The 12,766-nt window shown below is 34.0% G+C and overlaps 1 protein-coding gene across 1 annotated transcript in view; it reads right to left on the bottom strand.

Annotated features, from left to right (window-relative positions):
• Window positions 1-1,419: 1,419 nt before the first annotated feature.
• KCNH5 (potassium voltage-gated channel subfamily H member 5) overlaps window positions 1,420-12,766 on the bottom strand; it is a 520,057-nt gene continuing 508,710 nt past the window's right edge. The window contains exon 11 of the mRNA XM_044662009.1: window positions 1,420-2,367. Within this exon, the coding sequence (XP_044517944.1) occupies window positions 1,420-2,367 (948 nt within the window). The remainder of the gene's footprint in view (window positions 2,368-12,766) is intronic.

The raw sequence follows: 12,766 nt of genomic DNA, 5'->3' as shown, positions 1-12,766 counted from the left end.
AATTATAAATGTACATTTCATTAGTGACTGGCTATAAGCAGCTCCTTGTAAATTTTTTAAAAGTTTTAATAGGCACTTTCTAAGAAGAGGATCTATGACAAAAACAAAAGAATTAAAAGTTTACACCTTTCCACAGAGCATCTTTTTTGAGCCATAGGGGTCTATTTTATCAACACTGCAGTCATCTAGTGGCAGAACCAAATTTGTATACAAAGAATAATCTTTAGAAAATTTTGACTGGGGAAAACTGTCTTCACAAAAGCAGATCTCTGGTTTGGGTCACATTTCATTTTTAAGCATCTACTTTGAGAAAGGCTATTTCTTATTCCTTTTCAAGACAGTTACCCATAGACATCTTTCAAACTAATAAGACTTTTCACAAAAAATGTCCCATACTAAATTCTACCCTTTGTGAATTACAAGCATACTTTTTAAAATACAACCAATAATTTACAATCATTCTGAAATGCAATTTTTTTTCATTTACTGCCATCATGTTCAGGTTTTAGAAAACCACATTTAGAACAATTAGTACTTTTAGAAAATCAGATTATCTAGCATAAATGTTGATAAACCATTAAAGAGTCTAGTCTAGTATTTCTATAATGGCCTACCCTGTAGTCATAGTTCAACATTCCTGGTGTTGGTAAAAGTAAGTTTAAGAAAAGGTAACAGTTTTCTCAAAAAAAAGTAGGCTAGGGCTCTCTTCTGAGATTGTCTGTGATTCATACCTAAATGTTACATGGGAATAAAGGAGAAGAGTAGCTGAAAGAAAATGTACTCCAAACATAAAGCCCCTAGCCATCCATTCCCCTTACTCCCTACACTTGACATAGACTCTCACGAGGTCCTTCAAAATGGAATAAAGGACTGGCCTGATGGGGAATAGAAACCTCATCCAAAGTACATAGAAAATACTCCATGAAGAGAGATCATAAAATGAGACTAACAGTTTGAAAAGGTTAACTCCCTCATTGGCATTAATCTATAATTCAAACAAACAAACAAACAAAGAAAAAAACAAAACGGAAGGAATGAGAGCTCAACCCACCCCAGCCTGAGATCAAAACGCTCATGGGAATCCTAGCAGGTTGGACCCTGATTTTTTTTTAAATAGTACATCGCCTTTGTTAAACAAACAAAATCATCCTTTTTTATTATATAATAGATTATAAATAATTGTAAAGTGTGCATGCAGTCAACTGCATATTATACAAGCAATATCTAGGTTATCAATAGTCATCTTCTTTGGCAGGCCAGAATCCAGCTGGACATGCAATATTTACATATCAAAATCCTTGTTATGTTCAAGTCATAGTGAAAGCAAGTGAAAATATATATGTATATACTATATATACACACATGTATATAGCTGTATATACTGTTTCAATCTATTAACAAATATATAGATATATAATATTAAAAGTGGATTTCATCTTTTTCAGATTCGGGAGACTCTGGCCTCGAAACGCTAAAAATGTCCTGACATGGTATTTGGGAAGGTGCCTGTGGTGGCACTTGGGATTTGGGTGAAGAGGTCTGGGGGATGTTCTTTTCAGAGAGTAGTTTCAAAATCTCTGCCACCTGCTTTTCCAGGGCAGTCATTCTGCAGCTTAGCAGGTGAATGTCATCTTTGAGTTCGTGTTTGACTTCCTGCAGTGTGGTCTGTAAGGCCTGCTCGGGAATGGGATAAAAGGGATGTTTTGCATCAGCCTGAATAGGGCTGTGCTCCAGGGGACTCCGAGTCTCACCAGCTTTATCCAAACGGAGATCACTTTTGGTGATTCCACTGTCACAAGAATCTGTTTTCCTTAAAGGATTTTTAGTCACGCTGGTCTCTGAGTCACTGCACTTGGGGTCATCTGACAATAAACCCATCGACTCAGCCTTTGTGACATTATTCCAGTCTTCTTTTTTCTCCTCGTGGCCACCCATATTATTCTTCAGCCGTAACCAGCCTTTTCCGTTTCCATTCTTCATTCTCATGGGGCTGTTGACTTTGAGACACTTTGGGTCAGTATTGCCATTTGGCTTGAGTTCCATTGCGTCTCGGTTATTCTGTTTTAGGGACTCACTGGTTTTCACATAGGCCAGGGAAGTCTGGATTGGGGTGATCTGAGAAACGGTGACCACGCTGGTGCCAGTGATAGAAGCCCCATTTTGTAAGGAACGGCTCTCCACCTGAAGTTGGTTCCTTTCCGGATCGCTCTGGGTGGATCCTTGATTTCTTAGTTCCTTCTGCTGCTTGAACTTTTGGAAAAGCTTCCGGACAGGGTGGTCCACTGGGATACTGAGGGTTACCTCGTTTTTCTGTCGAAGACGCTCCTCCTCTTCCTTTTTCACATCGCTGATTTTACGGAAAATAATCTGTCAGCAAAAGAGAGAATCCACAATGTGATTTCAAGAATTAAGCCAGTATAAAACTGCGTAATCATTTTCATATTATTAGACATTATTTGGAAAGGAAGTATACTCAGCACATAAGGATAACATTCAGTAAGAGAGAAAAACCAGTCAATCTGCAGAATAGAATTGAACAGAAAATGCAAGATAATTCACACCCTGAAATTGGAGAATAAGTGTTGATGTTCAACTCCTTTACACTTCGAAATGGAAAGGTATTCACAATAGATTCACTATACTTACCTTGATTTCTGCTTTATATTCATATTTAATAGAAAAATATACTCTTTAAAACTACTTGAAAATGCACTTTTGTATTTTAGCTAATGTAAGGAGGCATCTTGGGCATGAATGAAGCATCAGGGTCCTGAAATCTCTCATTACAAAGGTCTTGGAGACTGGAAACATGCACAACTCATAAGGTAAGGAAAAACTCAAAAGTTGTTGTTAAAAAAGGTATAGTTTTTTGGCCCCCTGAAAGAAAACCATCAAAGGGCAGCATGAGGGTAGGGGCTGAAGTCCTGAATTCAGACTCAGGAAGAACTAAGTTTCGCACCCTAACTTCAACCTTACTACTTAACTACATAAAGTTACTACTTTATGACTAACTTCTTTGAGCATCTGTTTTTCCCATGTGTAAAATAGCTTGTACATACCCAGAGATAAAGTGGCAATGAATATAAATTGTTCAGTCATTTTTCATTTATGCTTGATTCTTTGTGACGCTATTTGGGGTTTTCTTGGCAAAGATAATGCAGTGGATTGCCATTTCCTTTGTCAGCTCATTTTACAAATGAGGAACTGAAACAAGCAGGGTTAAGTGAGTTACCCAGAGTCACACTGCTAATGTCTGAATTTAGATTTGAACTCACAGTTAGTGGCCCAATGCATCTAAGCAATTTGTAAACAAGAGGCCCTCTATCAAAGTCACATCTACTTATTACTGTACCTTTCATTGTTCTATGGGTGCTTCATTATGTTTTATGTTTATAATCTCTAAGAACAGCACAATATAGAAGCTCTTTCCCAAGGTAACACACAAAGCACACACATGCAAAGTCACCTACCAAACTGCCAGAGCAACACAACCCTCACCCAAGGAGCTCTTATCTCTTGCTTACATTCATAACTCTGCCATTAGTTGGTCTCATCTACATGAGTCTCCAGACTTTTTCTCTTATCAAAATTTTATCTACTACCTTCAAGCAGCCTGATAGTGAAATAGAGACTAGTGCCCTTGTTAGAATTATTTATACCTACTGCATTTCTAGCTTACCCCTCAAAAAATAAAGGAAAACATCATAATGCAGGAGTTCTTAACTTTTTTGTGTGATGGACCCATTTAGCAGAACTGCTAGGATCTTTCATAGAATAATGTTTTTAATGCATAGGATTAGAAAAGAAAAATTATATATAAATACAGTAATAAAAAGAGAAAAAGCAGATCAATCAATTGGGTATGCAAATAAAAAACTCTTGAAAAAGAACAAATTAAAAATCCTTAATTAAAGACTAAATTGGAACTCCTAAAAATCAAAGGAGAAATGAATAAAATTGATAGTAAAAAAAACTATTTAACTAATAAATAAGACTAGAGCTGTTTCTATAAAAAAATAACAACAAATAAAATAGAGTACTGGCTAATTTGACTAAAAAAAAGAAAGATGAGAATCAAATGACCAGTTTCAAAAATGAATGGGAAGTTTTAAGATGAAGAAATCAAAGCTATTAATAATCATATAAAAATTTTCTAAATCTCTCCTGATTAGATAAATGCAAATTAAGACAATGCTGAGGTACCACCTCACATATATCAGATTGACCAATATGACAGTAAAGGAAAATGATAAATGTTGGAGGGGATGTGGCAAAATTGTGACACTAAGGCATTATTCGTGTAGTTGTGAACTAATCCAATCATTCTGAATGGCAATTTCAAATTGTGCCCAAAGGGCAATAAAATAATGCATGCCCTTTGATCTAGTAATACCACTAATGGTTCTATATCCCAAAGAGTTCAAAATAATGGGAAAGGACCAATTTGTACAAAAAATATTTATAGCTATTCTATTTGCGATGGCAAAGAATTGGAAACTAAAGAGATGTCCCTCAATTGGGGAATGACTGAACAAACTGTGGAATATGATGGTGATGGAATACTATTGTGTTATAATGAATGATGAACAGGATGATTTCAAAAAGAAATGGAAAGCCCTACATGAAGCAGAGTGAAATAAGCAGAACCAGGAAAACATTATAAGCAGTAACTGAAATATTGTGGAACGACTGATTGTGATAGACTTTGCTACTAACAGCAATAAGATGATCTGGGACAATTCTGAGGACTTATGAAAAAGAATGCTATCCACCTCCAGAGAAAGAACTGTTGGAGTAAAAATGCAGATGAAAACATATGACATAACTTACTTATTTGGATGTATATTTGGGGGTTTGGTTTTGTAAGAATTTTTGCTTATAAAAATGAATAATATGGAAATATGTTTTGTGTGATAATACAAGTATAATGCAGATTGAATTGCTTGTCATTTCTGAGAGGGGGAGGGAAGAAAGGATGGAGACAATATGGGTCATATAACTTTGGAAAACATGTGGAAATTTGTTGTTAAAATATTTTTAATAATACAGTAATGATTTTTAAAAAATAATATAATGAGCTTTTAGGTTAAAAATCCATCTTATAATGTTTTAAATCCTAGGTTTAAATTAATAACAATATATCAACTAGTCTGTGACTAAATTTGGATCATAATAGTACTTGGATATTAGGCCTTTCTTAGCAAGAGTAATTCATGCTTGATTAACTAGTACAGATGGCAGCCACTGTTCTCTTAGCTCAGTTCACCTGAGGATGTGTGATAAGCATAAGAAGCAAATGTCTAGTAAGCAGTTTATAGGGCATAGCTAAGAGAAAATAAGATATGTTTTGTAGGATGATAACTGGGTTTATTTGCAACTACACTGAGACCTTCTTTTTATTCCCTTTCCTAAATCAGCTCCCTACAAAAGTTGTAGGGGTGGCTAGGTGGCACAGTGGATGGAGTGTTGAGCCTGGCATCAGGATGACTTCAATTTCATGGGTTCAAATCACTCCTCAGACACTTACTAGCTGTGTGGTCTTGGTTAAGTGGCTTAACCATTGTCCATCTAAGTTTCCTCAATTGGAAAATGAGCTAAAGAAAGAAATGATAGACTTATCCAGTATCTTTGTTGAGAAAACCCCAAATGGGGACATAAAGAGTTGAATGTGATTGAAATGACTGAACAACAACATAAATGGTTGACCCTAACACCCCAAAAAGTGGTACTGTCTTCTCTAATTTTATCCACAAGCTGTATGCAAGAAAATAGATTAAACTATTTTTCCAACTTTAGTTCTGAAACCAGTTTGTTTTCCCAGGAATATATCTGACAACACCAGGAACAGACACCAATGGGCAATTCCATACACAAGGCAGCTCTGGACTTAATGGTGTCTGTCCTCCATAGCATAACTCAATTCTGGTACTCATTGGACCTTTTTCAGTGTCTTAATTGGCTAAAATAACTAGAGATAGTGACAATAATAGGGAAGATGGGAAGGAATTATTCTTAGAGAACTCTGTCATTTGAATATCTATATGCATATATACACAAGCATATAGTCATATAAATATATCATCATATTTTTAAGATCCATTTTTCATTCGAGTTATTACATCTCTTGTTTATGTGGTAAGTTCTATGCCAACTATTCTGGAATAATGTTTGGTAATACATAAACATGCATGTGGAAGAGAAATTAGACATATGTTATAGTTCTAGGGGATGGAACTAGGACCAAAAGGTTACAGGCAATTAAATTTTGGAAGAAACATTTCAACATCAACAAAAATCAGGGGTTTCAGTAAATAGGGCTGTGTGCAGTAGCTACATGTGATCCCTGATAGAAAAATTAGGAAGAGAAAATATTCTAGAAATAATTTTCATTTTTTTCAAAGATTTAGTTGTTTGTACACTTGAATTAATTTGGTTCTTTCAAAAAATTGCTCTCCTTTGTATGGAAAATGAGAAACATTATTTAGCATAGTTTGTAAAAATTACAAGTCCTCCTTCATTGAACTACATCAAGTTTACTAATCTTTTTGGAATTCTTTCTTTTTTGTAGCCTGCGTCATTATCTCTTGGAGACTGGGCATCTTCCAGCATTTATAAAACTTAGTCAATATGATAGTGGCAACCAAATAATGATTATGGACATTACTAAGCAGAGGGAAGTTAGAGAGGCTTCTATCCTCACTTCCAACTATATAATTATATATTTTCTAAATTGAGATAGATGGGCAAAACATAGCTTGTCAAGTGATAATGATAAGGTATTTCAAAAAATATCCTCCACGTTCAATAGCTATCTTTATAGGGAGGCATATTTTTTCCTTTCAAGTGACACATTAAAATGAGTCTTTTAAAGAAATAATATTAATCTCAAAATCTGACATCAAAGCTCTTACCATTTAATTAGAAGCCTTTCAAAGAACTGACATATCTCTCAGACTTTCTAAGTAAACAGTATTTTTACTAACTCTTCAGAATGTTAATACCTTGTGACAGATCAGTTACAAACACAGAAACACTTTTTTTTTCCAGTGGGGGATGGAGTGGAACAGAAGAAAGGTATGTTCAGGAACACCACTGGGAAATATACAGGTTCTGTTGACACAAGGCAATGGCTGGTTATAGCTTAGAGAATTATATAATCAGAGAAATTGAACTAATTTTGAATGGCATTCATTTTAACCTAATTTCTGACAGATGTTTGGCCTCGTGCAAAAATAGCCTATGATCATGGTTATACCAAGAAGTGGTATTTAGATTAGGATAAAATAATTTAATCGTATTTCATATTTATATACAATATTTATATTTACATATATTTTAAATAACCGCAGTACAGAAAGATAAATATCTTTGTAACAGAGGTGTAGGATTTATTTTTGGAAAATGACAGCCATCATAATAAGTCTAAATATAACATATAAAAATCTGAATTTACAAAACAGACAAATTAGGGTGTGATGGTTTATATTCCATAATGGGTTCTTATTTTGCAAAGGGATTCACTGCATAGTCTTTTTAAATATGAAGTACTGCTAAAAAATTTAAAATAAGATATGACTTACAGAATTTCAATTAGCACACAACTTTTCAGAAACACATATAGTTTATCAAGGTAAACACACTTGTAATAAATGGCATTCATGTTAAGTTGAGAAGAAATGATTGAATGAGACCTCAATTTCTGCAATGATGATTGTTGTCACATTGCCATCTAATAATTTAAATTAATAAAATGCGAAAGCTACAAAGATTCAATGACACAGAGGAAGTGTGGATTTTATGTATTGCTTTATTTTTAACTCCTTAAATGAAGTATTATTATTTTTTCTTTTCACTTTGGACCTTTGCTACTAGAGAATTATGTTTTATAACTATGCTCACCAATGTTGCCATCATGTCCTATGAATTTAAATTCTGCTTCAGATACTTACTAGCCAAGGGTCTATAGGAAAGTCACTTAAAGTTGTTCAGTCTCAGTTTCCTCATTTTGAAAATGACAGTTACTTAAAAGCATGTATAAAATTGGGTTGTTGTTAGAGTCAATTGAAATTATGTAAATTGATTTTTAAAAGTTGAATGTATAACGTAAATGTGACATTTCATCATCATCACATTTTCCCCCTATAGCATCTCAGTCCAATGTAATGACAGAAAAAACAAAACAAAACTATAGATGTCCACAACTATCCATTTGTCATAGGCAACTAAAATAAATACTTGGGCAAACAGATGTGTTGGTTCTTTTTTTAAATAAGGGCATCTCTCCTGAACCCTAGGTTGAATTTTAAAACTTTTATGTCAAAGACTCTAATTATGTTTCCAAGATAGAAAGGGGAAAATAGGAAGAGTTTCCTCTGCAGTATTAGCATGAGAATTAAAATAATTTTTATTATGTTCTAGTACAGTATCAGGCAAAAATATGCAAAAAAGTCAGAAATAGAGGATTACATATGAAAATGTGAATCTAATAATATAGCTTGATATATGTATACAAATAAGTATAAAGACATACATACAAAAATATATATGTATGTATATATATGTATGTTTATATGTGTTTGAGAGAAATATTAATAATCTTGTCTGTTTCTCTCATGTCCTCTTCTGACTTTCTGCTCTGTGTATTTTAAAATGTTTCATTTACTATATATTATTTGTTTTCTCCTTTAAAAATATTTTATGTTCCTAATTCTACTTAATAACAATTTTCAACATATATTTTCTGATATTCAAAGATCCAAATTGTCTCCATCCCCAACTTCCCTTCTCCCTCTCAGAAATGGTAAGCAATTTGACCTAGGTTATACACGTATTATCATGCAAAACAATTCCATATTGGTCATTTACAGAGAATACTCATATTTTTAAAAACTCCAAATAAACTAATGTGAAAATAATATGCTTTATCTATATTACAACTCCAACAGTTCTTTCTCTGGAGGTGGATAGCATTCTTTGTCATAAGTCCTTACAAATTGTCCTGGATTATTTTATTGTTGAGAATAGTTAAATCTTTCGAAGTTTATCATTGGACAATACTGATGTTACTGTATGCAATATTCCCCTAGTTCTCCTTATGTCACTCGGTATCAGTTCATGTAGATCGTTCCAGCTTTTTCTGAAGTCATCCTGCTCACTATTTTTTTATAGCACAATAATATTCCATCACCATCATATACCATAATTTGTTCAGCCATTTCCCAATTGAGAGACATCCCTTCAATTTCTCATTCTTTGTCACCATACAAATACACCAAAAAAACTACTATAAATATTTTTGGGCCAGTAGGTCTTGATCTCTTTGGAATAAATACCTAGAAGTGCTATTACTAGATCAAAGTATATGCACAGTTTTATAGCCCTTTAGGCATAGCCACAAATTTTCCTTGAGAATAGATGGATTAGTTCACACCACCACTAACAATGTATTAGCCTACCAGTTTTGCCACACACCCTCCAACATTTATAACTTTTACAGTCATATTGGTCAATATGATAGGTGTGAGGTGGTACCTGAGAGTTGTTTTAATTTGCATTTCTCTAATTCAGAATGATTTAGAACATTTTTTAAAAATTTTTTTGTTTGTTTTTTTAACTTAACTTCTGTGTATTGGCTCCTAGGTGGAAGAGTGGTAAGGGTGGGCAATGGGGGTCAAGTGACTTGCCCAGGGTCACACAGCTGGGAAGTATCTGAGGCCAGATTTGAACCTAGGACCTCCTGTCTCTAGGTCTGACTCTCAATCCACTGAGCTACCCAGCTGCCCCCTAGAACATTTTTTCACATGATTAGTGATAGCTTTTATTTCTTCATCTGAAAATCAACTATTCATATTCTTTGATTATTTTTCAAATGGGGAATATCTTTTATTCTTACAATTTTGATGTAGTTCTCTAAATATTTGAGAAATGAGACCTTTATCAGAGAATTTTTTTAATTCTCCTAGTTTGTTGTTTCCCTTCTAATCTTGGTTATATGATTTTCTTTATTTAAAAAAATGCTTTTTAATTTAGCATAGTCAAAATTATTCAAAATTCTACTCTGTAATAAGTAAAAAAAATCAAGCAAAATATATTTGTATTTTGTTCTTATGCCTGAAAATGTCTCATTTTGTACCTTCAGTCCAGGGGTCTGCAACCTTTTTGGCCGTGAGAGCCATAAACGCCACATTTTTTAAAATGTAATTTCGTGAGAGCCGTACAATATGTTTAACACTGAATACAAGTAAATATGTGCATTTTATTTAAGAACAACACTTTTAAAATACAATAAGTCTCTGAACTATTTTTAATAACGTTATTATGTGCTAATCAATGATGAATAAAGTATATTAGTGTGACTTCTGGTGCTGCATGTTTTTTTTTCTTTTTAATTTTTATTTAGAATATTTTTCCTTGGTTACATGATTCATGATCCACCCCCACCCCCCCACTTTCTCCTCTCCCCTACCAAAGCTGACAAGCAGTTCCACTGGGTTACACATGTATCATTGTTCAAAACTTATTTCCAAGTTACTCATATTTGCAGTAGAGTGATTCTTTAACATCAAAACCCTAATCACATCCCTATTGCACTATGTGGTCAATCATATATTTTTCTAATGCATTTCTGCACAGTTCCACAGTTCTTTCTCTGGATGTGGGTTGCATTCTTTCTCCTACATTCCTCTGGATTGTCCTGGGCCAATGCATTGCTACTGGTAGGAAAGTCCATTACGTTAGATTGAGCCATAATGTATCAGTCTCTGTGTATAAGGTTCTCCTGGTTCTGCTCCTTTCACTCTGCATCAGTTCCTGGAGGTCTTTCCAGTTCACATAGAATTCCTCCATTTCTTTATTCCTTTCGACACAATAATATTCCATTACCAACATAAACCAAAATTTATTCAGGCATTTCCAAATCGATGACAACCCCTTCGTTTTCCAATTTTTTTGCCACTAGTGTGGCTATGGATATTTTTGTGTGAGTCTTTTTCCTTATTATGATATACAAGATTTTATAAGAAATTAACCAAAAATATGTATGACCAAGAGCCATTCTCCAGGTGCTAGATAAGTGGTTTGAAGGATATGAGCAATCAGTTCTCAAAAGAATAGCAAACTCTTAATAATTATGAAACTTATTCCATATCACTAGCAAAAGAGAAATGCAAAACAAAACAACTCTGAGAATTTAATTTTTATCCAGTATACTGGTGAAGACAAAGAATTAGTCAATGTTGGAAGGGCTGTGGAAGTACAATTATACTTATACATTGTTGATAGAGCTAAGAATTGGCTCAATCATTTTGGAGAGCAGTTTGGAATTATGCTAAAAAAATCATCCATATAATTTGACTTAGAAATCCTATAATTAAGTTTATACCTCCCAAGGGTGTCAAAGATGGAAATAAAAGACCAATATATATTAATATATTCAAAGCAACATTATTTGTGATAGCATAGAACTGGAATCAAAGTAAATGTTCATTGATTAGGAAATGTCTGAACAAATTTGTGGCACATAAATGCAATTGAATATTACTGAGCCATAAGAAATGATGGAGAAGAAGTCTAGGAAAATCATATGAACTATTGATACAAAGTGAAATAGACAGAACCAGGAAAGCAATAGCACAATTATTATATTAATATAAGTGGGCAGTTGAGTGCTGTAATTGATAGAGTGCCAAGCTTGGATTCATCTTCCTAAGTTCGAATCTAGCCTCAGACACTAACCAGCGTGGTGACCCTGGGCAAGTCACTTAATGTTGCTTGCCTTAGTTTCCTCATCTATAAAACGAACTGGAGAATAAAAAGGCAAACTACTCCAATATCTTTGGCAAGAAAACTCCAAATGGGGTCAAGAAGAGATGGATAAGACTGAAACTACTGAACAAAAAACAAAGTGGAAATAAAAATAAAAGCCTGAATGCTATGTAATTAAAATGTTTAAGTTTTGTTCCACAGTTAGGGACAAGACCTGTTATTTCATTGATACAGGAAACTCTCAAAGGAGGAAACTTCCTTACCAGTTCAGGTTGGTAATGTCTCTTCAACTTGTCACCTTAAAGAGTTGCACAGTATTCTATGGATAAGTTATGTGTCTTATCCAGGGTCACTAAACCAGTATATATCAGAGAGGCACATGAACTCAGGTGTTCTTGTTTAGAGACCATCTCTTTAATATAACATAGCTGCCTCTCTAACCTAGAAAAGAATTTTAAAAATTCACCTTCCTCCCTTTACTGGAGAAGCCAGACCCATGGCTATCATGGCTTTGTAATATCAAAAATGCTTTTGGACAACAGTGTATCAGCTGATGTTGCTGAACTACTTCCCCTCCATTCCTTTTATATAAAGAAAATATTAAGAAATAAAGGTAATAAAACAAAAATTATGTAGATGGTAAGTTCCTTTAGTGCAGTGATGATATTTTTTGCTTCGTAATCTCTTCAGTGTCTAGCATAATGCATTTCATATAGCAGATGCTTAATAAATTAAGATTAATTTGTGTAATTTGAATTCGTTATGGTATAGAGAGTCAGAATTCAAATTCAACTCAATTCTTCAATTCAACATATATTTAAAGATCAGAGTTGGTCACATATAGGGATAAACTAAACCCTACGTGCATCCATCTGCTATGGGATGTGGTAGCTATGGAAGGATGCTTGGTCCAGAGAGGAGGGTCCATACTCCAGCATTCAGGAGTCGTGGACAAATCAGTATAACCCAAAGGCGTTCAGAGTGATATTTAATTAAATCTGGA

The sequence above is a fragment of the Gracilinanus agilis genome, chromosome 2 (assembly GCF_016433145.1).
Source record: "Gracilinanus agilis isolate LMUSP501 chromosome 2, AgileGrace, whole genome shotgun sequence".
Lineage (NCBI taxonomy): Eukaryota > Metazoa > Chordata > Mammalia > Didelphimorphia > Didelphidae > Gracilinanus > Gracilinanus agilis.
This window is presented reverse-complemented; position numbering and strand designations above follow the sequence as displayed.